We start from the raw sequence: 27,981 nt of genomic DNA, 5'->3' as shown, positions 1-27,981 counted from the left end.
CCACATATTTGTCCACTCTCAGTAAAGTTGGCGAGCCAAAAAACCTCCAGTACGCAATCTAGTGGCAAAGAAAAAGAAGAAGAAAAAAAAAACGAGCCAATTGTCTTGACAATGCTCTTTGAGCCTGATTTCTTGACGATGAACTTGGATTTCTTGACAATGCTCTTTGATTTCTTGACGATGCTCTTTGATTTTCTTCGAGACTCTTACCTCCTACGAAACAAATTTGAGGATGGTCTGGGAACGAAACAAAGATCACAAGTTTTTAGAGTTTGAGATGTGAATGAACCGACTTACGCTGTGTAGCGTTCCATGGTTGCCGCGTAGGCCTCCTCTGTGAGGCTCCATAGCCGCTTGGCCAGTTTCTCGTCGCGGGACAGCGCCGATGAAGGGAGCGTGAAGCCGTTTCCACCGAAGAAATACTTCCCAGAGACTTCCTGCGAGTTGTGAAGGGGATTTAGAAGGGTGGCGATGAGGATTTGGATTTACCATGGGAGCTAGAGCGGCATCAACCACGGCTCTCGCTCCGCACCGTGGCGATTGTAGCAAAAACACTCCTTTTAGCATCATGAACGCGAACTGGACAAGCCACCACGGCAGCTCTCTCAGGATTTTCGTCTCGACTACCCCCGGATCAGCTGCCCTGTAGAAATGAACAAGAAACTCAACGCTAGACAAAGATGACCTGGATCTTACATGACTGAAACTCGCAAGTACTTCCGATGGAGCTGATATGTCCACAAAAGTTCATAAACTACACATATGGTGAATCAGAAGCGGAAGAACCAAGTATCATGTTAGCAAGGAGCTTACGTTTCGAAACCTCGTAAGTCATTGCCATTCTATAGTTGTCCTCGTCGTCCAGCTTTTTCTTTCCCAGCATCTTCCAAAAGTCTGAAGGAAGCTTTCGCGCTGCAAAGCGAAGTTCAGCGCACAAGAGAGCGTTTGCGCAAGAATGTACTCACAGGATCTGTGCGTGAAAGAAACGACATTCACAATACGTGCCGTATGCGAGGAATTTTGAAGCTTCGGAAGAAGCAATTGCGTGAGTATGTAAGGCCCCAGATAGTTCGTCATGACCACCCTGCAATGCAAAAAGATAAAACGAGAAGTGAGAGAACGAAAGAAAGAAAAGAAAGAGGGAGAAAGTTTGTTACCGATCGTATCCATCGCTCGTGCATTGCGGAGTCGCGGCAAAAATCCCCGCATTGTTGACGAGCAGCTGGAGCGAGACTTGTGTAGCTCCCAGCCACTCCTCCACCGATTTCACGAACCTCAGTATTGATGGCACTGAGCACAGGTCGAGCTCCATGGGATAGAGCAAAAGATCTTCATGCGTCTTGTGTAGCTCCTTCGCAGCCTAAGAGAACTCCCAAGTGAGCGATGGAATAAGAGAATGTAGGCATACCTTCTCAAGGTTGGCTAGTGATCTTCCAGCTGATCAAAGAATAAGAAGCGAAGCAAAAGGAAGAGAAAGCTTGCTGCTACCTAGAACTACGTGATAGCCTTCGAGAGCCAGGATCTCTGCGGTTGCCTTCCCAATCCCCGACGAAGCCTGAGAAGAACATCACTTGAAGCTAAAGAGGATCAAAACGAAAGAGAGAAACATACCCCAGTGACGATGCAAGCTCGAGCGCAATGCGAGGCGGGCGCGCAGCGAGGATAAATGGCGGCGCGACCAAACACCAGCCGGAACAAGAGCCTGAAATACGCGCATAGCAGAACGAGCGTCCACACAACGCCCATGCGCCATAGCTCGAGCACCATCCTCTCGCGATCCAACCATGCCCTAATATTTGTAATATATCATTTTATTACGAAGAAGTTACTCACGAGCGCGATCACAGCTTAGAACTTAGATATGAGTACTCTACATTGCTACTGATACAAAACTTGCGCAAAAGGAGAGATCGCTGACGATATCTCTTGCTCAATCGTCGAGATAGTAGTAGGATCCCGCGGCCTTTTGCTCTCGATCTTTGGTGGAGTCGAGCTTGTTGATGCGAGGCCTGAAGTTCGTGGGGTCTCGCCGGAAGGTGATGTCCAGGTGCTGCAAAGCGAAACAAACGTAAGATCCATGGAGAAAACGAAAAGAAAAAAAGAAAAGAAGCTACTCACAGAGAGGAAGAGATTCATTCCTGTGAGGAGACTCTGGGGCGGATTGGCAATGCAATCCACCGATGGCCTCCCCTCGTAGACGATGACCCTGTCCGCCAAGTATGTCGCCATGATAAAGTCGTGCTCCACCACGAAGGCGGTCTTCTTGGCGTGGAGGATGAATCGCTTGATCACCTTGGATGCCACAATACGCTGCTCGGAGTCCAAGTAAGCGCTGGGCTCGTCGATAAGGTAGATATCAGCAGGCTGCAAATGCAAGCATGTGTTAAGATCCATTGGAAAGAAAGAAATGTGAAGGAAGGAGTAGTACCTTTCCAAGGCAAAGGCAGAGCGCAACGCGCTGGAGCTCTCCACCGGATAAGTTGACAACATCCTGATCCATGAGCGCTTCGATCTGGAGCGGCTTCATCACGTCCGTGTTGAATTGAGGATGCATGTACGAGTCCCGGATTTTCGAGTGAAGAAGATGCCGCACTGTCGACTGGAACTTGGGACTGATCTTTTGTGGCTTGTACGAGACGTTGAACTCCGGAATGTCAACGGAGTCATCCACTTCGTCAGGTTTCAGCAAACCAGCCTGGTAGAAGACAATATCATGAACTTGCGGGAAAGAGTGAAAAGTTTCTAAACACATACTAGCATCCTTATGAACGTCGTCTTCCCAGTTCCATTCTCCCCAAGCATCACGATGATTTGCGAGTCCGTGAACTCGCCCTCCTTGATTTGAAGCTTGAAGCCTCCTTGAGTCTTCGACATAGACGGATACTTGTACCGAGCGTACGTCTGGACTTCCTCAACGCTTTCTTGAGCACTCTCAGCAACCTTACATATGAATGAAAACGCCTTAAGCAGATAGAGTTTGCAAGACTGATTCATACCTTGAAAGTGAGTGACTCATCACGGAACCTCAGATTTTCCGTGGGAACGAATCCAGCGAGAAAAATGTTGATACCTTCTCTCACGGAGAATGGAAGCGTCACAACACCATAAGCACCTGGTTTCCCGTAGAGGCAGCAGATGAAGTCGGACAGGTAGTCTAGCACGCTCAAGTCATGCTCCACAACGATCACATAGCTGTCGAAAAATCAGAAAGGTTGAGTGGAAAAACCAAGAAAGAAAAGAAGAACTCTTACCTATTTGGCCTCAGAAGGGATCGAACGACCTGAGCAGCTTTCAACCTCTGCTTGACATCGAGATAGCTGGATGGCTCGTCAAACATGTAAATCTCAGCATTCTGCACGGCCACCACGGCAATAGCGAAACGTTGGAGCTCCCCACCGGACAGATCCCCGACATCTCGGTCCAAGACGTTATTTAGATCCAGATCATGGCACAGATCCGTTTTCAGATCCTTTTCGTCCTTCTGCGAGAGAACTTCCCCGACGTTGCCCTTGACTGCTTTGGGAATATGATCGACGTATTGTGGTTTGATGATGGCCTGAGGCAGAAGGTTTAAGTGATGGAGTGAACTCTAACTTTCCTTACCTTCAGGTGATCTTCTAGAATACGAGTGAAGTAGTTCTGTAGCTCGGATCCTCGGAAGTATGTCAAGATCTCTTGCCAGTCCGGCGGATTCTACAACAGAACAATGTCATGAACAAGAAAATAAATAAATAAAAAATCGGAAGTACCGCAAACTTCCCAAGGTTGGGCTTGAGTTTTCCAGCAAGAACTTTCAGCGCAGTAGATTTCCCGATACCGTTCGTGCCAACAAGACCCAAGACCTGGCCTGGCCTTGGAACAGGCAGCCTGTTTACGTGAACTACAAGTCATCACCACAACGCATCTGGGAAACAAGCAAACCTGTGGAGCTTGAAAGTGTTTGCTCCGTATCGATGCGTGGTATCTTTATCAAGGTCCTTGGGAAGATTGATGATCTGTATCGCTTCAAAGGGACATTTCTGTCACACACCACAACAACTAAGAACCATAAAAGCCCACGAAAAAATAGAAGCTTGCACCGACCTTCACGCAAATACCACAACCGATGCACAGCTCCTCCGAAATAAATGCGATCTTCGATGCGGACGAGACCTCGATACACAGCTTCCCTGGAATTCGAATTAGGCCATCGCAGATCTAGCGCGAGAGAAGTAAACCTTGCCTGTTTTCACCACGGGGCAGCTCTTCTTGCACTCCTGCCGGCACTTCTTGGGTTTGCAACGATCGGAGCTGACAATCGCGATCCTAGTGAGGCGATCCATCGCGCCCCCCCTCACCGCGGCTTGGGCGGCTGGAGGCACACCTCAACTGGAGCCCTAGATTCTAGGGTTTATACGAACCAACGATGATGATCTTCGATCTAGACCTAATTTTCCACGCGCTCGCGTGAGAGGAATGAGCTATGGGATGCTCGTTCTCGGGGCTGAATGCGCTCTATGAGGCCGTCAGCGGCGCCGCCGACATCTGGATCAACCAGCGCCGCTTCCGGATCGTGCGGCAGCTCGGCGAGGGCGGATTCGCGTTCGTCTACCTCGCCCGGGAGATCCAAGGCGATCGGCCTCTCAAGCAATCCTCCCAAGTCTCAGGTTCGTCCCCACGCGCGCGCGCCCTGCTAGATCGCTCGATTGACCGATATTTTGCTCGATCTCTTTCCAGACGACGGTCTGTATGCCGTGAAGAAAGTGCTGATCCAGTCCGAGGAGCAGCTCGCGCTCGTCAAGCGCGAGATCCAAGTCTCGTCGCTCTTCAAGCATCCCAATCTCCTGCCTCTCCTGGAGCATTCCATGATCGCCGTCAAGGTTTGCCTCTCTTTCTCCGATCCAAGATCGCTCTCAGCGTGAAACAATCCAAGCAGGGATCGCGAGAAGGCACTTGGAACACCGAGGCCTATCTCTTGTTTCCAGTGTATCCCGATGGAACGCTCCAAAGTCAGCTGGAGGAGATGCGATCTAGAGGCGAGTTCTTCCCAGCAGTCACGGTTCTTCACATCTTCCAACAGGTAGAAAACCAGTCGTGGCTTCTTCGATCTTCATCACACTCGTTTCTTCTTTGCACAGATCTGCCAAGCTTTGAAGCAAATGCACAAGCACGATCCATCTTACTCCCACAACGACGTCAAGCCAGGAAACGTTCTCCTTTCCAAGTCCAGCAACCAAGATCCACCCAAAGCAGTGGTGATGGACTTTGGCAGCGCGACTCTAGCAAGGAAACGCGTTCGGTCTCGCTCGGAAGCTCTCGCCATCCAGGTAACAAAGCCAAAGAAAAAGAGGAGGAGAAGAAGAAGTTAGCTTTGTCACCGAATGCGAACAGCTTGCCTTGTCCACAGGAATGGGCCGCCGAGCACTGCTCGGCTCCGTATCGAGCACCGGAGCTGTGGGACTGTCCCAGCATCGCGGACATTGACGAGCGAGTCGACGTTTGGTCACTCGGCTGTACACTCTTCGCGATCATGTAAGTTCTTCCTCCAACTTTGTAGGTTTTTTCTCCGAAAGTTTTGAGATTGAGAGGCTTCGTCTCTACTCTTCTCAGGTACTGCGTCTCGCCATTCGAGCACTCTCTCGGCGAGGCCGGCGGAAGCTTACAGTTGGCGTCCATGAGCGGGCAGATAAAATGGCCGAGCACTCCGCCATATCCTCGCTCGTTTCACAAGCTCGTTTCGTGGATGGTAGAGCCTCGAGTCGCAAACAGGCCCGACGTCGAGGCAGTGATCGCCGTGGTCACAAAGATGCTGTCCAAGTTTCCGGAAGAGGTCGACTCATCCGTGTTCTAGAAACCATCTTCTGCAAAAGAAACGAGAACTTTTCTCAAACAGCAATTGAAAGACATGCTTACGAGTCTCTAGCGAGTGTAGTATAAGCCTACTATTTCATCAAATGGTATCATACAAGCTAAAATCTCGGGGCCGGTAAATTGTCAAATCCAAAATTTCGGACGCCTTCACTCACTCACGTACCTCTCTTCTTGTGTTTATTCTCTCGTCTGTCAGCCCGAGAAGAGGAAGCGTATGTCGTCCATGGTGAGCCTACTCTTTTGATTGTTCCCTTCGTTCTCTCCAAACGCCGACGAAACCATTTGCTTCTTTCGTTCCTGTGCAAACAAGAGCGTTAGACCGTTAAACCAAAGCTTCACATTCAAAGCTCGTACCTGTAAAGCTAGAATTCGATCCTCAATGGTGTTCTTCACGGTAAACCTTGAAACGTGGACGGGACGAGTCTGTCCGATACGATGAGCTCGATCGATGGCTTGGTCCTCCGTTGTAGGATTCCACCACACATCGAGAAGAAGAACATGACACGCAGCAACCATGTTGAGTCCCAAGCTTGCGGCCTTGAGTGACATGATCATCACAGACACCTGTGAAGAAAACGACGTCAGACAAAGTTTGTTTTGAGAAAAAAAGGATTGCGTACCTCTGGATTGGTGTTGAATTCCGTGACCGCAGAGTCCCTTTCCACAACAGTCATTGTACCATCCAATCTGCTGAAACGAAGATCGGCCTTCCTTAGCTGGGGCTCCAGCAAGTCCAGCATACTTGTCCACTGGGAGAAAACAATAGCCTTTTCTGTCTCAGCTCTCCTTCGTGTCCCGTCTGGCGCTGGTCCGGCAGGATTTTTTACGGGAAGATTTTTCAGCAGCTTCATGACCGCTTCAATCTTGGAAGACGAGATCCATCCGTTGGTGTCGGTTGGCTGCCTTTTCTTCTTTCCCTTGTTATTGTTGTTGGTGGTGGGCTCAATACCCAGGTTGCAATTCCTCAACGCAGTCAGACTGTACAATAGGCAACTGTTGAGCTGAATGGTGCACTTTGGAAAAGGGCATTCGGTATCATCGCTGGTGGCTAGCTTCTCTGAGATGCACTGCCTACAGAAGACGTGACCACACCAGCTTATAACGGCCCACTCGGGAACATCCTGAAATGTTCACAAAATATTAGACATAGCCCCGAAAGCAAACAAAAAAACTTACCGCACATATAGTGCATATGGACTTGTTCCGATCCAAAGTATTCTGGAGCTCCACCCTTCTCTCCAGCGCCAACTTCTTTACGTTTTCAACCGCGTCGAACTCCGTCGACTCGTTGTTTGTTTCCTTGACAAGGAGAGGGTGGTCGCACGCTTGCCGAAGCCGCAGTAACATATACAAGATGTTCACGTAGTTACTCTGAAGCGTGCCCTCCTCAGCATAAACCTGGTGGCATACATAGACATGAAGTCAGTTGGCAGACAAAACAACCAGACTATCATACCTGGAACTGTCTGCGTGACTCGAGTTCCAAACTATTATAGAATATACGCTCCTCTTCGCTGAATTCAGCCTGTTGGAGGCAAACAAATCTCGGAGGCAAGTTTACGATTGGTTGTCCATCGATCAATGTTGCTGAAAAAGAAAAAAGTCGTCAGAGATTTGATAGAAAATACAAAAAACTTGCCTTTTGTTCGACGAAGCATAACCACCTGAAGAATCAGCTGCAGTTTCTTATATCCCAAAACTGGATTTCGAGTGATCGGGTCCTTCACCTCCGATCTGAAGGACTTGTACGTGTCCAGCGGGTCGAAGCGTAGGAAGCGAAAGTAGCTGTACAGATCGTCAATTGCATTCTGGATTGGTGTACCTGATAGACACCATCGCTTCTTGGCCCTCAACCCCCAGCAAGCCCGAGCTACTTGTGTCCTTGAATTTTTTATGCTTTGCGCCTCGTCCAAAACAACTCGATACCAGCTCACTTTTGCTAGAGGGCCCGACTCGGGAATCTTCTCGTCCGAGAGTCTCTTCTTTGGCTTGCTCTTCTTTTTCGGATATCCTCGAAAGTTGCCAAGCCCGTAGTCATCGTAATTCCTCTTATCTTCTTCTTTCTCTTCTGGCAATAGCTGCTTCGGCACCTCCATACTCACGATTGGATACGTTGTTAGAACAACGTCGTACTTCGCAAGGTCGTCGGCACTCCTTGTCCTGCTACTTCCATGATATACCAAAATCGAGAGATTCGCCGCGGGTGTCACCTTTGCCTTGATCTCATGTGCCCACTGTCTCAAAACACTCGTTGGGCAGATAACAAGGGTGCCACCTGTTTTTCTTCCTCTGCCTAGAGATGACTTTCTATCATCCAGCTTTTGAGAACTTTCGTCATCGTCTTTGTCCCCATCCTCATCGTCGTCAAGATCCACAGGCTCAGATTCAATAAGTGCTGTCTCCGATATGGCCAAGTTTAGCTTTGAAACTGGCGCCCGAGCTTTAAGGATAAGTGCTATCGTAGACACGGTTTTACCAAGTCCCTACGAACACACAACAAAGAGCTCAGCAATCAGGAAAAACATGACCACCATCACATAGGCCTACCTGATCGTCTGCAAGGATTCCCCCAGAACATTCCACACGATTTTCACTCTTTTCCATCCACGCCAAAGCTATTCTCTGCATAGAAAAGCTTCTTAGAAGAGGTCGAAGATAAGAAAAAGTCGCACCTGATGTTTGAGAAGAGGGATTGTCATCAAGCCCTCCTCTGGACTGGCCTCTTCCTTTTCATCGACAGTGATCATCCTCTACCGAAAAAGAAATAAAATCGCTGCCGCAATGAACAATCTAAAAACGTACCTGCAAGATTGTTCGGAGGTTTCTATCTTCCTGTACCCGTGGTTCTGAAGAGTAATGCCTCCGGGTGGTTCCACCTCTTTCGTCCCGTTGATCAGATTCGTCATCTGAGTTAAGAACTTCAGCGTTCCCGTTCTCTTCTTTCTTTACGCTGGCGTTGGTCTGCTCCTGAGCATACCACCAGGCCTTCGAAGTGGTCTCCTGAGAAGCGAAGCTCAGGGGCAGCTTGCGCTTCTCTCCTACAATCCCAACCTCATCTTCTTCACCGTCACTAATCTCGATAACCTCAGACTTCGCCGCAGCACCATTACCAAAAGACCAGGAGCTCTCACACACTGGAGTGAAAGTAGTGGAATTCAACGTTGGATCATAAACCTCGCCCTCTGCCCCGATAACTGAACCGCTAGACCTGTCGTAGTCACTGGATTGATAGTACGGGAATGTTGCCGAAGACGAGGGATCATGTAAAGAAGGTGACACTCCATGGGTATCTGGAAAACAAGTTTTTCAGAAACAGAAAAAACAAAAAAAAAAACAGAAGCCAACTTACACTCTTGTGGCGCTTGTACTAAAGGGCTAGTTTCTGGCGCTGCTAGAATCTCGTCCTGCCCGACTATATCTTGCTGCCACAAAGAAAAGAACAAAGCTAAGTTGGAGAACGAAAAGAAAATTCTAAAAACTACTCACCAGATTTTTTTCCGGTTCTTTGAGCAAGCAAAACAGCTGGTCAAGCTCCATGTCCGCCTCCGGCTCGGCCTGGGCAGCCACGGACTCGGCCCCTTGCACGCCATGCTGGACGCAAGCATCGTCCACAAAAGCATTCCACTCCTGGTTCGTGTAGCTCTGATCGATACCTCCGGCGCAAATCCGGCTCTCCTCGAGAAGCTTTTGGCAGGGGTCACCAACAGGCCTCTGGCACATTGTCATCCCTCGCAGACCATGAGATTGGCAGCAGCACAAGAAATTCCGGACCTAAACCCCCGCAGCCAAGCACTAATCGCAGCGCCGCAGCTCAAAAATCTCCACTCCCGGTGCGACCAAGCTCTCCAACGCGAGGATCCACAGCGCCTACCTCCGCGCCATGCATCGCCTGCCGCTAAAATCCCTAATTCCTATCTCCACACTGCCAACCCTAAAAAGCTTGCTCGCCACACAAGGTCATGGTTTTAAAGGAAGATACAAGCGCCGGGCATTTCCTTTTACCAGTAAAGCCAGGCTAAGATTAAAATAATGCCAGACATTGGCCCACGATATTTTGCCTCGCCAATGCCATTCCGGATCGTAACGCCCCCGCCAATCGACGGTCGTGCGTGAATGAAAGAATTTCCTAGTTTCTACCTCGTATATTACAAACACTATGAATTTCTTCTATCTGGTCACTTCTAGCGAAGATACTTATTCGTGCGAGTCTTGCAGCCCAAAAACTCCTCTTTCTTCTCGTTCTCACTTCCATCGGATCCCTCTTGCTGCGTCCTCGATCAAAGAATGGTGTCGCTGCTCTGCTCGATCCAAAACCGGATCCTTTCTATTCAGTCTAATGCAGCCTTGCTGCGCCTCGTGAAGCTGTCCAGCAATGGTATCGTCACACTGCTCTGGATCTGTGCCTGGCTCCAACTCGCTAGATCTCCTTTGCTTCCATTCTTGAGCATGGAAGACGGCGGAGGCTTCTCGTCCTGGAAGTTTGGAGCGCTGGGCGACTTCTTGAGCTTGAAGATGAGCTCTTCCACTACTTTGCCACTGCGTAGGCCTTTCCCATTCCCAGCTTCGCCCCCGGAGTTGAAGACCACGGCTCGACCAGCCGGGCAATCCACCTCTACCTCTAGTCCTAGTCTAGAAGCTTTCGGCCTTGGAACGCTGCTTCTCACTGCGTAGTTTGTCCTGTCACCAAGAAGTTGCTGCTTAGCACTATGATCCTCGGCCGCTAGAGCTTCACCTTTGGGACGCCGCCGCACCGCGACACGCTCCCTCGCCTTTTCTACTTCGTGGGCCACGAAATCTCTAGCCATGCTCACCATGCTGTTGAAGCTGGCGAGCTTTGGTTCCGTGGCCAAGTTGGTGGGAGCGTGAGCTCTTGGTCTGTTGGAGACCTGGTCCCGCGGAGTGAATGGCTCGTCCTCGGATTGATAGCCATTATCTGTTCTGTAGACTTCCATCTCGGTTCCTTCACCCTCGAGTTTTGATGTCGATAACCCGTAGTAACCTCTCATCAAGCTCATCGCGGAGCTCACTTTCGTTGGCTCCTCGCTCTTGTTGGGAAGCACGATGTCGCAGAAAGAATGTCTCCCGAGACGAGGCTGCTCTGAGTTCGCACTGCTGCTAAAATGCATCAAAAAGGAAGAAAGATTGTTTTTATCTTCAAGGTTTCGAGAACGAGAATGAGAAAATGTACCTGTGTGATGCGAACTGCTCTGATGGAGGATGCTTTGCCGACGATGGGATGCGAAGGCTCTTTCGTGCAAACATTTGAAGATCTGTTGACAAGCCATTCAGTCGCTTGACATCGGCAACCTGGATGAATTTTTCTAGTTAGTTTTCCATTCCTACACCAAAGTTTTCATCGAGCACAAACCTCCACACCATACTTGATGGCAATTCCCGCAAGAGTGTCCAGCTTCGAAACATAGTGCACGATGTACCCTTCTCCTCCTGAGGTCGATGCGTCCCCATCCAGATCCATGAGATCTTCCGAAAACCTGTAGCGCCGGGCCAAAAATTCCCCGCGTCCCCCTTGTCCCATGCAGCGCCGCTGCCCTTACCTCCCCGCTCCTCTTCCAGGTCCCCGCCCGGAGCCGAATCGCAGCACGCAATCGCCCCAAAACCCGAAATTCGAGCACACCATGGCCAGCTACAGCGCCGCCGCCATGAGATCCACGCCAATTCCCACCCCACCACCAAACCCTAGCTCCGGCGACGCATCACCGCCCCGGATCCAAGCTGAAATCCCTGCCCCTCCGCAAATCAAAGCTGCAATGGTCGATCGCACGCCCTCCGCCACCGCGCGTGCCAACTGTGGAGCGATTACTGCGTTGCGCGAAGAACACACACACACACACACTAGGCTAGAGGAATGAAAAAAGGGAAAGAAGTTCCGTGTGAAAACGCGGACCAAATGGGGGTGGCATATTCTCCCTAGGAGCGACCATGCAAGGGCATGGGCATGGCCCGCGCATGACGTCATCCCCCGGTTAGCTTGGATTCTCTCAGAAAAGTCCACACCAACGCGCCAGTCTCTTTTCAATCTTGCTTACTTAGCGCGCAAATCTCACTTTTGTTTAATCTAAAACGCTCCGTGTATTAGCGGCGGAGACTCGGCTAGCTCGTAGATGTTCTTCTCGAACGCCGCCATCTCTTGCGGCTCCAAGCCGAGATAAACGTTTGCTCCGCCATCGTTCTTCCCGTTCGCCACGATCACGATGAATCCAACCAGCTGGTTTGGGACCGGCCCCGCGAAGATTGGCGTCCCCCACCCGAAGTCGAGCGCGTAGAATGGCAGCTTCCACCAGGCGGAGAGGCAGGCGCCGATTGGAATCCTCGCGGGGCCGATGCGATGGAGCTCCCAGAAGTCCGTCCAGGATCGCACATACTCGTCGTCGACGTCGCTGAGAACCTCCTGGACTCGGCGCGCGAAGTGGCCCAGGCTGTAGGTGCAAAGCTCCTGGTGGGTGGCGGCGACGCACGCCGCCACCACCGCGTTGCCGCAGAAGTTGGGCGGCGGCGGCGGCTGGAGCTTCCGGGAGAAGTCCACCGCCAGGAACGTCGAGACGAGCGCGGAGGGATCGCTGGGGCGGGAGCGCGCGACTTGGCGGAGGACGTGAGCGGTGATGGCCTCGAAGCTGGAGCAGCGGGAGAGCGTCTCGTCCTTGAGGCAGGCCTGCTTGAGCTCCGAGATCATCTGGCTCGACACCGGGAAGCTCCTGAAGACGTGCTTCTCCGGGGCGAAGTTGTTCACGCTCGACGTCGTGGGATTGAATGGCAGCAGCGGGATCTCGGAGAAGCTCGACACTCGGAACTGGCGGCACATGAGCTGCTCGTAGTGCTGCGGCTGCGGAGGATTCCTGGCCTTGAGGAACTCCCGGTTTGGATTCGGCACCATGACGACGCCGCCACCTCTCGCGATGGAGCCGAGATTGTCGAAGAAGCCGGTGATCGCAACTCCGTCCATCAGCGAGTGAAAGATGGTCATTCCAAAGACGAAGCCACCGCACTTGAATCTAGTGATCTAGAAGAAAGAACCATCGTAAACGAAGAGCAAGAAGAAGTTTGCGAGGACTTACTTGGAACGTTGCGGGTGGAGTCTCAAACAATCCCAGAGAATCACTCGGCTGGACGAGGAGGCTCCGAAATGCTGGATTCGGAACCGAGAGATCTCTCAGGTCGCTAAGCCGGAGCTTGCTCGTAGCAGCAGCGAACAAGACCCCGGCTCCATTGCAATTCACCTCGAGCCGTCCTTCCTTGGCATTCGGCGCAAATCTCCCGGCCAGGAAGTAGTACGTTACCAGCGTTTTCGCCAGCGCCGCCTCGATCACCTCGGCAGGATCGTCGCTCTCTCGCTCAGGGTTGGCAGCGAAAACGTAGACCGATTCCACCTTGTACATTGCCTCCTGGTCGATGTTTGAGAGGAACAGTGTGCTGTGCTCCACTGCCTGCGCTGGAGCGACGATTTTGGAGGAGCCAACTTCGATCTGGAGGTCGGACACCGGCGCGACAGCCATGTCACAAGATCGTCCAGCGAGAAGAATGGAAAAACTCCCCCAATTCAAGAGACTTACTGTGGAGATTTATACGAGGCGAGCCCGGAGTGTCGGAATGGCGATTCTTTGCATGAGACAACGCAAAGATTGGCGCAAGATCCACGAGCAACGCGTGTGTCGCCATCCCCAGATCTCCCGCTGCCCTAAATTTCAAAAGAACCCAAGGACCCTAAAATCCTGTAATGGAGTTTTTTTTCACTGAACCGCGGTCTCGACGTCTACAAGAATGGGATTCATCTTGAGCTGCGCCGCGAAGCTCTCAATCAGCGCTCTCATCAGCGACTGGAATTCGCGCTCGTCCACATCGCCGCTGCTATCGGCATCGATCTCCTTGAAAATTTGCGCGTAGAGCTCGTCCGCCGAGTCTTCGTCCAGCGGCGGGAGGCCCCACTGGGCGGCGCGGCTCTCGAAAACCGGGCGGATCTCCGACTTGCTCAGCTTGCCATCTTTGTCCGAGTCAAGCTCCTTGAACGTGTCCTTGGCCATGTCCGAGAAGAGCTCCTCGTCGTGCAACACCTGATCGATTGGAGTCAGCGTTTTTTTCCTTGAGAATTTTGCTGGAAGGAAGTACCTTGCGGAGATTGGATCCATCCAAAACTTTCACGTCCCGGACAACCACAATGGGCTGCGAGGCCAGAGTCTCGGAGAGATCCTGGAGAACGTCTTGGAGCAGCTTGGCGAACTGGGTTTGCCCGAGCTCTTTGCTATCTTGGCTGGCGTATTTGCTTAGCAGCTTGGTGAGGAGATCTTCAACATCCGGCTTGGCTGAAAATGAGAAGGACAAAAAGGAAGAACCATCAAGCTATTACAATGTAAGTGGAAAGATGAAACTTACCAGATGGATTGGGACATCCCACTGCCGCGACCAGCTGGAGCACGGCAGATCGAAGCTCGCTACGGTTGAGCTTGCCGCTGTTATCAGCATCCAGTTCGTCAAAAACGTTCTCTGCAACCATCGCAAATTCGTCCTCGTCTTCCAAGAGTCCCTTGAATGCCGATCCGTCCAGAACCGACACAACGATCGGCTTTTCTGCGCAATGGACAGTTCGATTAGACAAAGAAACTGGATCAAGAACACGAAATAGTCTCAATCGAGGAAAAAAGGTGAAGCAATCTATCAATCCCTCACCTTGGAGAGCATCCGCCACGGCCTCGAGATAGCTGCGAAGACTCGCCTCAAAAGCCGCGGCATCTAGCAGCGTATTTGGATCGGGCAGCCGCGACGCCGCGGCAGTCACCACAAGCTGCCGCCCGCACAGCTCCGATCCAAGAAGCAGTGCCGCCGCTTCCTCCTCGGCAGCAATCCGCGCATCCACAGACGAAGACGACGGCGATCCATCCGCCGCCTTGACAAGCCGCTGGAATCGGCGGCGCACGCGATCCGGGAGCTGCGACCCTAGCAGCGCCTCGCGAATAGAGCTTCCGTCTAGGATGCGAAATACCCCCTCTTCCATTCTAGGCTACGTTCTTGCATTCCTTTTTCTTACATTAAAAAGCGAAGAATATGCTCATTAGAGAGTCTAGATTAAAATGTTGAATTACATTGGCTCAAAACTTTCGAAAATTTTCTTTTTTCGGCAAATCACACTAATCGAACAAGCTAAAGCCCATGTCATCATCGCTCTCTTCTTTCGCTTCCTCCTGTTTCAAGCCAAAAAACCTAATTTCAGCCAAGAGACCAGAGTAACACCCCCAAATTCATACCTTCTTCTCTTCCTTCTCCTCGGCAGCGGCAGGCGCGGCCGCGGAATCCCCAGCAACAGCGCTCACCGCCACTGCGGCGCCTCCACCTCCTGCGAATCCATTGGATTGTCAAAGCAAGAAATCTCACGCATTTTCTAGCATACCGGATCCACAGCTGAGGATGAGATCATCGACGCTCCTCTTTTCAAGCAGCTTGGCGAAAAGACTCGGCCAGTAGGAGTCCACCTTCACATTCGCGGCCTTCACCAGCGTTGCAATCTTCTCGGCCTGTTCCAGCGCCACGATCGATCAATTTCGCGTCCAAAATCTAGAGCTCTAGCGCTTACCGTGATGGCGATCCCATCGTCGTGAAGGATTAGAGCGGCATACGTGCAAGCAGTCTCTCCCATTGCTGCGCTTCAGTCGCCAAAAACCCTTGGCGGCTACCCTAATCCTTAAGCTTTATGTCTTGCCAAGGGACGGCCCAGATAATGCTTTGGCGGATCCACGGCTGATATGGGCGTAAACAATCAACGGTCGATCCGGGGGTTGGGTTTTTGTGGCAATGGCGGGCTTGAGCTTGGGCGAGGGCGCATTGTTCTCCGCCTCGACGCATCGCACTGGTCGAAGAAGATCGATTATTTCCGCGAAATCTGGCTCTAGCTTCACGATCGCCGCTGAGAGGAGCAAGATTTCGGGGATTGAAAAGATTCAGGGCGGGAAGCGGCTCCAAACGCAGGTATCTCCCGTGGCGCCTTCTGTGACAACGCTCCGATCGCTGGATTGGGACCGAGATCGCTTCGATATGTAAGTGTTGAGAATTTTTCCCATCCAATCGTGATTTCTTGATCCAATGCTGGCAATAACAGCGAGTTTGGATTGCAAAATGGAACAACGTATAATTCCTACATCATCGAGGGAGACCAGCTTGCGATCATCGACGCGTCACACGAGAAGTTTCGGTTCCAGTACCTTGCAGCACTCAAGGAACAGATCGATCCGGCCACCATCAATTACGTAATCGCGAATCACACGGAGCCCGACCACAGTGGCCTTATTCCAGAAATTCTCAAGCTCGCGCCGGATGCTGTCGTCGTTGGGTCCAAAGTTTGCATACAGTTCTTGCAGAACCTTGTTCTCACCCCGTTCAAGAGCATGGTCGTAAAGGTTTGTATCAAACTTCGTCTTCGCTTTGCTTTTGTTTTTCTATCTCTTTTTGTACAAGAGTGTGTTTTTGTCCGTGATTTCTTTGTGCTTTTTCTATTGACTGCAGGAACTGTATGATCGCAGGGAGGGGAGAAGCTCGATCTGGGAAAAGGTCATGTCTTGGAGTTTGTGATGGCTCCTAATTTACATTGGCCGGACACCATGTTTACCTTCGATCATGGTTCCAAAGTTCTTTTTACGTGCGATGCATTTGGAATGCACTACTGTTCAACAGCGGTAAGTCGTTGTGGTCTCTTTGACACTCGTAATTTTCTAAAATGGCATTTACAGACTTACGATGAGGATCTCATGACAATCGAACCACACTATCGGTTTTACTACGACTGTCTCATGAAGCCGAATGCTCGGTCTGTGTTAGTCGGGCTCAAGCGGGTGAAGGACCTGGATTTCGCAGTAATTGCAACGGGACACGGGCCTTTGCTGAGGTATAATGTTCCAGAGCTGATGAGCAAATATGAAAACTGGAGCAAGCAGGCACTGGAAAAACAGCTAGCTAGTGTCGCTGTGCTTTACGTCTCGGATTATGGCTACAGCGATCGACTCTCTCAGGTAAGCGTTTTCATTCGGATGTTGTGCGACGCTTAACTTCATTTGGCCAGACATTCGCTAGAGGCCTGACGAAGACGGATACAGGAGCTCAGATGATTGACTTGAACTCGACAGATTCGCAAGAGATTGTAGAGAGCGTTGCTCGAAATAGTGCGGTGTTCTTAATGACGCCTCCAAGCACAGGACCTGCAAACGCAGCCATCAGCACGCTCTACGCAGCGTTGAAAACAAAGAAGGTTTGGAACTTGATTTGGAACTTGCGTCTTGTGTTTTGGCTTACTGAAATCGACGAACATGTGTTGCAGCCAGTTTTGATAGCAGAAAGTTATGGAGGCGACGATGAGCCCGTTGATACGATTTTGCAACGTTTTGTGGAGCTGGGAATTCCAACTCCTCTTCCTGCTTTAAGAGTCAAGGAAACTCCGACAGAATCAACGTATAGAAGATACTTTTTTTTTAATCCTGCTGGTTTCGACTAACGTCGCCGTATATGCAGGTATCAACAATTTGAAGAAGCAGGCACGGACTTGGGACAACTGCTTTCTCAAAAGAAAGTCATTGAAGCCAAAAAGACACAGATGCCTGTGAATGTTGCCAAGGCAATAGCTCGAGTGTCAGGCGGGATCTACGTCGTGACTGCCTTTAAAGGCTCAACAAAAGGAGCTATGATCGCATCTTGGGTGTCCCAGGTAATAAAACAAAACTTTGCCTTGAGATTCTACAACTGACTGGGTGATTATCCGAGCAGGCTAGCTTCAAACCTCTAGGCATTACCATAGCAGTCGCCAAAGACAGAGCTATCGAGTCTCTCATGCAGGTTCGTCCATCTCTTTTATTTGATGTCCCTAAGCTTAGATTTTACTCACAGGTTGGTGACAACTTCGTCCTCAACTGTTTGGAAGAAGGAAACTCCACAAAACTAATGAAACACTTTCTAAAACGTTTTCCTCCTGGGGGTAAGCATCACCAGAGCACTACCGTCTAATGCTACTAAGAATCTCTCTGTGATTTTTGCCGCTACAGCCGATCGCTTCGAAGGAGTGGAATGGACTGTTGGAAAAAATTCGTGTCCCATCCTGGTGGATGCTCTAGCTTATCTCGAGTGCACAGTGGTGACTCGAATGGAAGTGAGCGATCACTGGATCATCTACGCTCACGCCACCGAGGGCAGTGTCTCAAAGCCAGACGCTAGAACTGCCGTGCACCACCGAAAGATTGGAAACTACTACTGATGGAGCGATGCCGAGCGAAAGCCTGATCATAAAATCAAGAGCATTGGAGGAATGACGAAAGCTTCGCTCACAGTGAGAAATACTTTGATCACAGTGAGATATTTTATCGAATATGCTTGTCAAACATGGTTGGTTGGTGTGATCTCAGCAACCCAGGAAGGAGAAAGGAAGGAAGAAAGACGTACTTAACATTCCCATTGTTATTATTTAACCGAGCACTGGGAGCTAGGGTTCTTGAGAGGGCGACCGATCGATGGCGGCAAATGCGGGCATGGCGCGCGCGCTGGTGGCCCGATCCACATTCCTCGGCGGCGATGGGCGCTGCTCGTCACCGGCTTCACAGGTATCGCCATTCTCCCGCGTCAGGATCGGGCACCCCGATCGGCGGCAGCGCGAGATTTCGTGCACGGCGACGGTAGGCACCGGGATTGCGCCGTCGTCGCGGATCGAGAGCATCGAGAACGATGGCAGGGTTTACAACTTCGCGGCCGGGCCGGCGACGCTGCCCGCCAATGTGGTGAAGAAGGCGCAGCAGGATCTCTACAACTGGCAGGGCTGTGGGATGAGCATCATGGAGATGAGCCACCGGGGGAAAGAATTTCTTTCCGTGATCCAAAAGGCCGAGGCAGATCTTCGAGCGCTGCTGGCCATTCCAGACAACTACGAGGTCCTCTTCTTGCAAGGCGGGGCTTCCACGCTCTTCTCGGCTATCCCGCTCAACCTTTGCTCGCCGGAGGACACTGCCGACTTCATCGTCACGGGCTCCTGGGGCGACAAAGCTTACAAGGAAGCGCAGAAGTACTGCAAGGCGAATCTCGCGTGGAGCGGCAAGGCCACCAAGTACACCTCCATTCCATCGTCAGGGTCGGAGCTCAAGCTCACTCCAGGTGCCAAGTTCGTCCATGTCTGCACCAACGAGACGATCCACGGAGTGGAATTCAAGGACTGGTATCCGGCGGTCGGGGAGGGGACGATCCTGGTGGCGGACATGTCCTCCAACTTCTGCTCCAAGCCGGTGGATGTGTCCAAGTTCGGGGTGATCTACGCCGGCGCGCAGAAGAACGTCGGGCCGTCCGGGGTGACGATCGCGATTGTGAGGAAGGACTTGGTGGGCGGTGCGCAGCCGATCACTCCCGTCATGCTCGACTTCAAGACGCACGCCGACAACAAGTCGCTCTACAACACGCCGCCGTGCTTCGCCATCTATATGTGCGGGCTTGTTTTCGAGGACCTCCTCCACCAGGGCGGGCTGGAAGCCATAGCCAGGAAGAACAATGACAAGGCCGAGATCTTGTACCGGGCCATCGATGGCAGCGACGGTTTCTACAAGTGCCCGGTGGAGGCATCGGTGAGGTCGGTGATGAACGTTCCTTTCACCATGGCGTCGCCGGAGATGGAGGCCGCGTTTGTCAAGGAGGCTGCTGGCAAAGGGATGGTGCAGCTCAAGGGGCATCGCTCGGTTGGGGGCGTGAGAGCGTCCATCTACAACGCCATGCCCAGGGCGGGCGTGGAGAAGCTGGTGGCGCTCATGAAGGATTTCCAGGCAAGGCATCAGGCCAAGTAAACTCCTTTTTCGGCATTCTGCATTCTCTTTTCACCCTTGCAACTTTAAGCTAAATAATGATAATGAATTGTTTTGATCGTTAACAAATTAGCATGGCACAAACAAAATGTGTATCGTTCATTTAAATTTGATTGATTGAATGTTGCTTTGAGTATTTTGCTCGTCATTCTACAATCTGTTTGCAAATCTGCCTGGTTTGCAAAGAATAGTTGAAACAAGCCAGCTTCTTCTTCTTCTCCAGCATGATGAAGTATGAATCTGTGGTGGCAATTCGCCACTGATCTGCGCGGCCATGTTAGAGAAAAATAGAACTCACCACTTTAGCCTTGTTTCTGTTTGTCCTCGGGCACCTGTCATGCATTGTGGAGGACCTCCCAGTCTTCCAACGAGCTCCCAAACCCGGCCTGCTGGCTCAAAAACGAGCTCATCTTGGGGATAAAAATCACTAATGCACATCATAAGATGTTTCATGAGTCATTTTCCTCCACGCCATCAACAAAACTCTAGCTCTTCTGCTGCTGATAGAGTAAAGTTTTGCAACCTTTCTTTCAAAATAGTAGCCCTGTAGTAGTTTGTAAATACAAAAATAATGCTTATGATTTAATATTTTAAAATAACTAATTTAAATTTTGCACAATAATTCCCAATAAATATCCAAATTAAGAAAAAGCTCCACAACTGGCTAGAAATGCAATTTGTATTAAAGCAAGTGGAGTGTAACTCTATGTAACACCTTCTTTTATGCTCTTATGACACTTTAATTAATCATGGGTGTTTGTGGAGTTTTTACAATTATTTTTTAGTTTAAACATCAAAATAAATATTATTAATTATTTTTCATTAATAATTTTAAATTTTTATTTACATACATAAAGTATTTTTAATTGTATTACATCATTTATAAATAAAAATGTCATTTTAAATGGGGAAAAAATATAAAATATTCATGTATACACCTTAAAAAACACTTTTTAAAGAGCTAATTATTGACTTTGTCTCCCCTCTTCCACACAGTCATGCATATTAAGAACTAAGTGTAAAAATGTTTAACTATTTAAAATATTATAAAGTATTTAGTTAATGAATATGATTAAAAATGTAAATTTATTAAACTTAGTGTTTATAAAACCTTACAACAAAAATAAACATACAAAACAAATTATAAAGTACTTATTTAAAAACAAATTGAAATAGAAATAAAAACATTTAATGATTTATTACAACAGGTAATTTTTATTTTTTTTCATATCTATAAAAGTAAAAAAATAATAATAATTTTTTCACTGGATTATACTGACTATTTTTGTTGTAACCTTTATAAGAATGTATTTATCAATTTTTTTATTTAAATCTGAATTATAATATCTTTAATTTTGAATATAACTAAGCTATATACATTAAATTTTAATTTAAATAACATTTTTATTCAATATCATAAGTTTATTGTATTAAATTGATTAATAAAGTGGCAACCCTTATCAATAAGGAATGGTTGTAGGATGTAGTAAAAGAAAATAATTCTATGATTAAAATATGATTTTATTAATTATTATATCATATTACAACTTAATTGATTAGCTTTAGGTCACTTTTCATACCTTTTCTTTACTAAAACAATTTCAATAAACATTCTATTTTGTCCTAATCACAATGACTATTTATGCAAAACTGATAACCTACATAGACGTACCTTTGGTCTATATACCCATAATTTATTTGTGTCAGCAATGGACCTACACAATCCATAATAATTCCGTTAAAACTCCACACATAAGAAGTCTCTGGTGCCAAGAAGAATAAAGCAATTTAGTGTCAAGCTTTTACCAAGACCGTGTAAAACTCGAGTTTCACTGAGACCGGTTCCTACCATCAAAACCAAGGTCGTCATCATTTACACACAAAAAAGATGATTTTGACGGCTCTAGACAAGCCCGGTAGAAGAAAACTTCCGAGACGACTTGGCAGCAAACAAATCAGATTGTGTTACGCGGACAGTAAGAGTAAAAAATGAAATAGAAGGGAACAGAAGACCGTGTACCTAAAATCGTGCACGATTCACGACAAAGTCATCCAAAGGACCTCGCCTCCCCTCCTCCAGCTATAAAATGCCTGCCCCTCCCTCATATAGCTCCATCAGTCTTTTCCAAGCTCGCAAGATGGCTCATCTTCGTTTTGTTCTATCCTTCCTCCTAGCAATCAGCTCCATCTTGTTTGTGCATGCCGCGGATGAAGATATGCTGCAGGACTTTTGCGTTGCAGACAATGGCTCCAAGATCAAAGTGAACGGCGTCGTCTGCAAGGCGGCCGCCGATGTGAAAGCCGAGGACTTCAAGTCGAGCCTGCTGGCGACTCCCGGGAACACCGACAACAAGCTCGGCTCCAACGTCACGCTGGCGAGTGTCAACAATTTCCCCGGTCTCAACACCTTTGGTGTAGCTTTTGCCCGCGTCGACTATGCTCCCGGCGGCACCAATCCCCCCCACGTCCATCCCCGAGGATCCGAGCTGCTCTTCCTCGTGCACGGGAACCTCTTAGTCGGATTCGTCACCACCTTGCCGGACAACAAGCTCTTCGCCCAAATGCTCTATCCTGGAGATCTGTTCGTCTTCCCTAGGGGACTCGTCCACTTCCAGCTCAACGTTGGAAAGGAGCCTGCGGTTGCGATGGCTGGCTTCAACAGCCAAAACCCCGGGGCAACTCAGGTGGCCAAGGCGGTGTTTGATTCCAATCCTCCAATCAATGACGACGTGATCGCGAAAGCGTTCCAGATTGACGACCGTGGTCTCATCCAGAAGCTGAGAGAGCTCATCGGCATGACTTGAAAGTCTCTCTGGTTGCGAGGCACACTTGACTAAGTTACATATATAATTAAATTATTTTTCCAAAGCTGTCACCTTTCGATAGTGGGACTTTCGTAAGCACAGCTAGATAGAATAAAAAACAAACACATCGCTTTCCCGCCAATTTCCATTTTAAACACTCTCTTGGAGCGAATTGCCAGCACATACGTCGATCCAATGCCCGAAACATTACAAACCAGAGCATCCGGCACAAACGGCATGGCACGCAGCAATTCCTCGGCATTCTCCAGTTGCCTGTCACGGCCGAAGATATCGATCATGCAGACGAACTGATCCCTGCCTGGCGCGATCCTAAAATCCTCTGTCACGAGAAGAAAGAAATCCTTGTTGCGATTCACGGAGCTGATGTAGGCGCAGGCCGGAATGTCACCTTCCACGCTCCCATCGAGGACTTTCTCGCCCTCGCCACAATGAGCAAACGCAGTGATCCCTTTATGCGGTAGTGAAGTGAGGTCCATGATTTTCAAGAAAAAGACCAAAACTACACTTTGCCAACTCACCCAAGCCCTCTCTAATCCTCAAGCATGTGTTAGAAGAGGCTTTTGGCAAGATGAGAAAGTATCTCCTTTAGCCTACTTTGAGAGGATTTCGAGATTTACCTGGACGTATTTGAGTGTGCTGCATATAATAATCAAGTGGCTGGACATGAGAAGGTTCTGTATGGCTCTATCAGGAGAGGCACAGAGAATGTTCGTTTCATGCTGTGCACGAGATCAGATTGTTTGGTGGGATGAGCAGTGCACTCGATTTCCAGGCTGTGGTGATGTTCAATTAAGATTGCATTATTAAGATTGGAATCACAAGAACATGGAAAGAACTGGACGTGTCTCCCAGCGTGGTGTGTGTTTCGTCCGGGAATTAATCTTGTGATGTTTGCTCAAGGCGATGTAGCCTTGATTGTCACTGTAGATTGGTGTTGGGCCGGGTGGTCGTTGAGGAGGCGGCGAAGCCAGATGGCCTCTTTGCATGCGGAACTAGCCTCCGCCTCACAGCTGGAGCAGGCAACGACGCTCTGCTTCTCGCTGCCAACTGCATTGTGAAGGCTAAACAATTTAGCCAAAGCCAGCCCCGTAAGCTTGACTCGTGGCCTTAAGACTGTAAGAAAACAAATCTACGTTTAAGTGTTTGCCAATGTTGAGGTCCAGGATTGTCAAAGGTTCTTGCACAAAGTGGAATTCGAACGGATTAGTGCACCTTCCATAGCGTCCATATCCCCTCTAAAACTAGAAAAAAACTCACTCGAACAAGCGAACGAGGCATTTTTCTAGGCTATAGCATTGAACACAAGGCTTACAAGATCGACAATCCTGTCTCAAAGGCGCTGACCATCTCACCAGACGTGCATTTCAATGAGACTCCATCACGTCAAGTGGGAGAAAATCTGCCTTTGCCAGTGCTGCCCAATGCCCAATCCGAACGACCTGCGAATCTTCAAGACTCACTGCAGCCGCTCCTCTTTGCAGATCTTCTCGCCAGAACAAGGGCAAGCCACCACCACGGCTGATTGCTCGCAGCTGTGCAAGACATCCCTGAAAGTCTTGTGGAGACTTTACTTGCTGGAGTGGAACTTCTAGGAATTCCACGCAGCTCCCAAGTCAAGGAAAAATGGAAAGTTGCCTTTATCATTCCCCTTCACCTTGGTGAGACAAGCGCCTCATGGACGCAAGCTGGGTAAATTGATGTGTGACTGTAATGGGAGGGAGCGGAGGTGGGGAAGAATGGGGAAAGGAGTGGAGGATTTGGAGGAGAATTCGCCGCCAGATGGAAAGAGCCTGACGTGTCTCCTAGAGTGACGTGTCAGCCACGTGGCTGTCCGCCTCTTCACTTATCGTGGCAGCACCCGGAAGGGCCGGGAGCTGGCGTGGGCTGATCCTGGGTGAGCATTCTCCGGGAGGTCCTTTCGAGAAGAGTGTGGATCTTGTTAACAACAGGAAGGCGCAATTCGAAATTGAAAAGCTCGGCCTGTTGGCTCATCACCGAAAACGAGCCTGGCCTGGAACAATCGATGTTGCCGCTGATCATGATCACCAATGTGATGGCAAGAAGTATCCTTCCACGATCCATTCCAGCCACAAAAGCACTAAACGTAGTGATGATATCGTTGTATAAGAACCAAGAGCTGTGCTTGCTCTGCTACGATTGGATCCAATGGGCCTCCAGTGCTTTATATTCATTCACACAGAAAGTTCTCCACCGGGCTTGGTAAACAGTCAAGTCCTTTGCACGTGCCATCTGTCAAAACAAGACTCGTTAGCTTCCAAGCCAGAACACTCTACGAGCAGTTTTTCAAAGTCCTGCCCAAAAGACAGCTCGCCATTTGAAGTCTATAAGCTCTTGGTACCAAATTACCTGGATTTCAAGGCAGCCTTGGCGCAACTTTGCGTGGGCCAAGAGCATGACCTGACCACGCAAATCTACAAATGACGCTAGATTTGCATCATGCAGCCAAGGAGCAACTTAGAAATCTATCACGAGAAAGAAAATAAAATTTTAAAAGCTTTAAGAACTTTCTATAGACTAGTCTGAAACCCACGCTGCATTCGCACTTTTCAATGCGAACTGAGCCGGATAAACGTGGTAGCACGGCTCCATCGTCTCCCTCACCGAGCAAACCACGCTCTTGTTCTGGTCGCACACGAACTGCACGGGCCTCACGCCCGCCAGCCCCGCCGCCGAGTAGCCAAACGTGGATGGCGGGCTCGTCACCAGGACATCGCTCATCGACAGCAACTAGATCTTCATCACCGCCTGTGCGTCGTGATCCAAGTTCTTCGTGTTTTCCACGCCCTCCACGCTCGGCTGGTGGATGGACACCGAGGAGCCGTCCGCTAGATCGTATCCCAGCACCTTGCTCTTGAGCGTCTCCGAGTACTGAGAGTTGAGCGACACCACCAGCACCGCCACCTTCTTGCTGTTCTTCCTCACCGACGATCTGGGAGCTCGCTCCTGGGTGGTGTTTGCGAGCGCGCCTTGTTGCACCAGGCAGTCGAATGTATCCTCGGCGAGGTTGGGTGGCGAGAACCAGATGTGGTTTTGCAGCTGGACCCCGACTAGAAGCTCGGCCTGGGCCAGGTACGCGTCGTAGTACCTGGCCGCCTTGTCCCACACGAAGTCACTGGGAAGCAACAGGTACCTCACCAGGAGATGGAAGATGGCCTCCTGCTATGGGAACCATTCCTCGAGCTTGCTCCTGAAAGCCGGGACGTTGTAGAGCGCCGGAGTGATGTACTGGCCGGAGGAGAGGACGATCCACCGCGCGCTGGAGTTGAGAGCTTGCTGTTGATCTTGGCAGAAGAAGGCCTTGTCCTGGTCCCTGTAGTTGTAATCGAGATAGGCCACCAGCACCTCGGGGAAACAACCACCACCACTAAGAAACAATTCCGTGGCTCACCATGTGGACGGGACACGCGACCAAATACTCGAGACAAAGAAGGAAGTCACGGCTCCAGCCAATTGGCTTGTCGCCACCTTCCTCACCATCTTTCTGGTGGAGTCGCACGGTACTGGGACAAGAGCGGTATCCAAGGATCCTCCACACGAGCTCGCCTGGAGCTGTCCTTCAAGCTGTTCTCCGTGAGCTCTTTGTTGCTATCCGACCGGAGCAGGGTTTCCACCACTTAGTCCTTCAGAACCTCCAACCGGTTCTCCGAGAGATCCGAGCAAACTCAAAGAGTCTGCCCAAGCTGAGAGACAAGATACAGCCCACACGAGCTCCTCTGAAACGTTGTTCGAGCACTTCCGAGCATGACATTCTGGAGTTTGCTGCTGGACGAGGGTGTGAGACTGTTGAAGAGCTCCTGGAGAGCCACGCAGTCGCGAAAGATCCCATCGTGCCAAAGGCCTAGCAGCTCGATGTACCCCCGAGAAGGACGAGCCAGAGATCATGTTGCCGGAGAGCTTGAGTATCTTGAGCTTGCTCGTGATCGTCCAGCTAAACTACATGTCTAACACCTCAAGTGACCTTGAGCAGTTCCCTCTAAACAGAATGAGCGGTTTGAATCAAATCAAAAGGATGTCATACAATTAGCGAAAGAACCGGAAATACCGCAAATATTAACGGCCTGAGCAATTTACACTGGCCCCTGCAAAAACTGCTTGAAATGTTTACCCTTCGCGACTCAAATATCACGTCACAAACGCCACAACTGCCGTGGTATCATCTAGCTTTCCACCACTCCAATTCATTCTCGCCTTTGCAGCCGCCCTGGCAAACGGGCTGTCCAAACGCTTGGCCTGCGCCCCAGCTACAAGGTCTGCTGCAGCTGCCTGTAAAGTGAAGAGAATCTCAGCAATCTTGAGATTCTTCAACAGCGAGAGTTCACCTTCAAGTTGACTTGGTCGGACCCAAGAGATTTTTTAAGAACTTCGATTATGTCGTTGTTGAAGAGATTGTCAAAAAGGCCATCAGTTCCCAAAACAATGGTTTCCCCCTTGCAGACAGGGATCTTGAATTCCTGTAGACGGAAAATTAGAGAACTTAAGGGAAAAGCAAGAGTACCTCTGCAACCGTCGGATGGTCACCAAACGTTCCAACTTGAAACGTAAAGTTAAAACTATGCTGCATGGGCTCCGAGCTTGCAACTACTTGCCAATTGCGAACTATGATGAACCCCGAGTCTCCCAAGTTTGCTGCGTACAGTGTCTGAAATATATGACCAGACTCAGCCTCAACCATCAAATCCGACTAGCTTACTTGCTCAAACAATGCAGCCACAAGGACCGTTGCTGATCCCTGCCGTTGCTGATCCCTGGGCCTTTGTACTGCCGGCGGCTTTGACAAGCACGTCCTTGGGGTCCGGTTTCCCTTTGCTGTTTACAACCAATGCCTGACAATGTCTCATAAGCTCCCGAGAATACATCCCCTAATCAATGTCTGAAAACCAGTAAAAACTCTTGGAAAAACAGACTCAAAGAAAGATTTTTCTTACCTTCTCCGGCCCAGCCCCCAACACCATCAGCAACACCCATCCAGGAGCCTTCAGTGAAGAAAGCATCTTCACCCCCTCTTTGAGCCTGTAAACAGCAAAGCTTAGAAGTTCTACAAAAATTAGCAAGTAAGCTTTGCACCTTCTCAGGATGGGGACGCATCGCGGCAGCATAGTCGAGTCGAAGAAACCTTAAAAAGCAAGAACATCATGAATTTCACCAATAGCCACGCGAAAATAAACAAGCTCACCAGCTGGTAGAATCCGTTTCAGCATTCTGGCACCCCTGCAAGCTTGAGACTTCAGTATATAGAGAAGGAAAAAAAATTGCAAACCTCTTCGCCATTTTTGCAAGCCGAGTTGTGTGCCTTGGCCGGTTGTGGGAGGGAAACTGCCGATTCATCGAAAGTAACATGCGTTGTCTCTTCGGGCGCTTCAAGAGATAGAGAGACCAGCAACACCTCACCAAAACTTCCAAGCTACATTCTTACCTCGCGTACTTAAGGAAGGAGAGGACGTTGCTCGTTGTGAGCCATGATC

The 27,981-nt window shown here is 49.7% G+C and overlaps 11 protein-coding genes across 13 annotated transcripts; 4 read left to right on the top strand and 7 right to left on the bottom strand.

The window, feature by feature from the left end:
- Positions 1 to 83: 83 nt before the first annotated feature.
- Positions 84 to 1,794, bottom strand: LOC9635818 (retinol dehydrogenase 11). Its single transcript, XM_024664986.1, has 10 exons — positions 1,612 to 1,794; positions 1,489 to 1,555; positions 1,409 to 1,437; positions 1,158 to 1,360; positions 966 to 1,084; positions 814 to 912; positions 697 to 754; positions 490 to 643; positions 298 to 437; positions 84 to 237 (listed from the first exon to the last, which is right to left on the bottom strand). The coding sequence occupies exons 1-10, from the start codon at positions 1,765 to 1,767 to the stop codon at positions 207 to 209; spliced, it is 1,056 nt and encodes a 351-aa protein (XP_024520754.1). The 5' UTR covers positions 1,768 to 1,794; the 3' UTR covers positions 84 to 206.
- A 1-nt stretch (position 1,795) lies between these two features.
- LOC112342728 (ABC transporter E family member 2-like) lies at positions 1,796 to 4,375 on the bottom strand. Its single transcript, XM_024664982.1, has 11 exons — positions 4,223 to 4,375; positions 4,084 to 4,169; positions 3,922 to 4,019; positions 3,750 to 3,867; positions 3,604 to 3,693; positions 3,252 to 3,556; positions 2,997 to 3,192; positions 2,755 to 2,940; positions 2,429 to 2,695; positions 2,119 to 2,364; positions 1,796 to 2,050 (listed from the first exon to the last, which is right to left on the bottom strand). Exons 1-11 carry the CDS (start codon positions 4,320 to 4,322, stop codon positions 1,931 to 1,933), a joined length of 1,812 nt encoding a protein of 603 aa, XP_024520750.1. The 5' UTR covers positions 4,323 to 4,375; the 3' UTR covers positions 1,796 to 1,930.
- LOC9635491 (serine/threonine-protein kinase 16) lies at positions 4,356 to 5,897 on the top strand. Its single transcript, XM_024664988.1, has 6 exons — positions 4,356 to 4,646; positions 4,717 to 4,859; positions 4,916 to 5,059; positions 5,118 to 5,306; positions 5,387 to 5,511; positions 5,590 to 5,897. Exons 1-6 carry the CDS (start codon positions 4,463 to 4,465, stop codon positions 5,828 to 5,830), a joined length of 1,026 nt encoding a protein of 341 aa, XP_024520756.1. The 5' UTR covers positions 4,356 to 4,462; the 3' UTR covers positions 5,831 to 5,897.
- LOC9635490 (helicase-like transcription factor CHR28) lies at positions 5,724 to 9,973 on the bottom strand. 2 transcript variants are annotated; one of them, XM_024664980.1, is made up of 12 exons: positions 9,337 to 9,973; positions 9,200 to 9,272; positions 8,653 to 9,140; positions 8,523 to 8,600; positions 8,398 to 8,472; positions 7,490 to 8,333; positions 7,307 to 7,437; positions 7,027 to 7,248; positions 6,471 to 6,971; positions 6,205 to 6,414; positions 6,014 to 6,147; positions 5,724 to 5,840 (listed from the first exon to the last, which is right to left on the bottom strand). In XM_024664980.1, exons 1-11 carry the CDS (start codon positions 9,574 to 9,576, stop codon positions 6,043 to 6,045), a joined length of 2,967 nt encoding a protein of 988 aa, XP_024520748.1. In that variant the 5' UTR covers positions 9,577 to 9,973; the 3' UTR covers positions 5,724 to 5,840; positions 6,014 to 6,042. The 2 variants fall into 2 exon arrangements, with proteins under 2 accessions (XP_024520748.1, XP_024520747.1); XM_024664979.1 differs by lacking the exon at positions 5,724 to 5,840 and having other exon boundaries at positions 5,900 to 6,147.
- LOC9635489 lies at positions 9,973 to 11,829 on the bottom strand. Of its 2 annotated transcripts, none has more exons than XM_024664984.1 (3): positions 11,219 to 11,829; positions 11,039 to 11,157; positions 9,973 to 10,965 (listed from the first exon to the last, which is right to left on the bottom strand). In XM_024664984.1, exons 1-3 carry the CDS (start codon positions 11,384 to 11,386, stop codon positions 10,179 to 10,181), a joined length of 1,074 nt encoding a protein of 357 aa, XP_024520752.1. In that variant the 5' UTR covers positions 11,387 to 11,829; the 3' UTR covers positions 9,973 to 10,178. The 2 variants fall into 2 exon arrangements, with proteins under 2 accessions (XP_024520752.1, XP_024520753.1); XM_024664985.1 differs by having other exon boundaries at positions 9,973 to 10,962; positions 11,219 to 11,825.
- A 96-nt stretch (positions 11,830 to 11,925) lies between these two features.
- On the bottom strand, positions 11,926 to 13,361 carry LOC9635488 (omega-hydroxypalmitate O-feruloyl transferase). Its single transcript, XM_002991205.2, has 2 exons — positions 12,924 to 13,361; positions 11,926 to 12,868 (listed from the first exon to the last, which is right to left on the bottom strand). Exons 1-2 carry the CDS (start codon positions 13,359 to 13,361, stop codon positions 11,927 to 11,929), a joined length of 1,380 nt encoding a protein of 459 aa, XP_002991251.1. The 3' UTR covers position 11,926.
- Positions 13,362 to 13,575: 214 nt separating this feature from the next.
- LOC9635487 lies at positions 13,576 to 14,863 on the bottom strand. The gene is made up of 4 exons (XM_024664978.1): positions 14,530 to 14,863; positions 14,236 to 14,430; positions 13,972 to 14,165; positions 13,576 to 13,916 (listed from the first exon to the last, which is right to left on the bottom strand). Exons 1-4 carry the CDS (start codon positions 14,852 to 14,854, stop codon positions 13,596 to 13,598), a joined length of 1,035 nt encoding a protein of 344 aa, XP_024520746.1. The 5' UTR covers positions 14,855 to 14,863; the 3' UTR covers positions 13,576 to 13,595.
- A 42-nt stretch (positions 14,864 to 14,905) lies between these two features.
- LOC9635817 (60S acidic ribosomal protein P1) lies at positions 14,906 to 15,550 on the bottom strand. The gene is made up of 4 exons (XM_002991203.2): positions 15,431 to 15,550; positions 15,248 to 15,371; positions 15,105 to 15,193; positions 14,906 to 15,041 (listed from the first exon to the last, which is right to left on the bottom strand). Exons 1-4 carry the CDS (start codon positions 15,491 to 15,493, stop codon positions 14,988 to 14,990), a joined length of 330 nt encoding a protein of 109 aa, XP_002991249.2. The 5' UTR covers positions 15,494 to 15,550; the 3' UTR covers positions 14,906 to 14,987.
- Positions 15,551 to 15,645: 95 nt separating this feature from the next.
- On the top strand, positions 15,646 to 18,286 carry LOC9635486 (diflavin flavoprotein A 1). Its single transcript, XM_002991232.2, has 10 exons — positions 15,646 to 15,890; positions 15,953 to 16,250; positions 16,374 to 16,526; positions 16,581 to 16,859; positions 16,910 to 17,095; positions 17,165 to 17,295; positions 17,356 to 17,548; positions 17,608 to 17,676; positions 17,728 to 17,815; positions 17,883 to 18,286. The coding sequence occupies exons 1-10, from the start codon at positions 15,649 to 15,651 to the stop codon at positions 18,089 to 18,091; spliced, it is 1,848 nt and encodes a 615-aa protein (XP_002991278.1). The 5' UTR covers positions 15,646 to 15,648; the 3' UTR covers positions 18,092 to 18,286.
- Positions 18,191 to 19,809, top strand: LOC112342727 (phosphoserine aminotransferase 1, chloroplastic-like). The gene has a single exon (XM_024664977.1). It carries the CDS (start codon positions 18,345 to 18,347, stop codon positions 19,653 to 19,655), a length of 1,311 nt encoding a protein of 436 aa, XP_024520745.1. The 5' UTR covers positions 18,191 to 18,344; the 3' UTR covers positions 19,656 to 19,809.
- A 1,970-nt stretch (positions 19,810 to 21,779) lies between these two features.
- On the top strand, positions 21,780 to 22,510 carry LOC112342730 (putative germin-like protein 2-1). The gene has a single exon (XM_024664995.1). The coding sequence runs from the start codon at positions 21,812 to 21,814 to the stop codon at positions 22,475 to 22,477; it is 666 nt and encodes a 221-aa protein (XP_024520763.1). The 5' UTR covers positions 21,780 to 21,811; the 3' UTR covers positions 22,478 to 22,510.
- Positions 22,511 to 27,981: the final 5,471 nt, after the last annotated feature.

This window comes from Selaginella moellendorffii, unplaced genomic scaffold (genome assembly GCF_000143415.4).
Source record: "Selaginella moellendorffii unplaced genomic scaffold, v1.0 SELMOscaffold_117, whole genome shotgun sequence".
NCBI lineage: Eukaryota > Viridiplantae > Streptophyta > Lycopodiopsida > Selaginellales > Selaginellaceae > Selaginella > Selaginella moellendorffii.
This window is presented reverse-complemented; position numbering and strand designations above follow the sequence as displayed.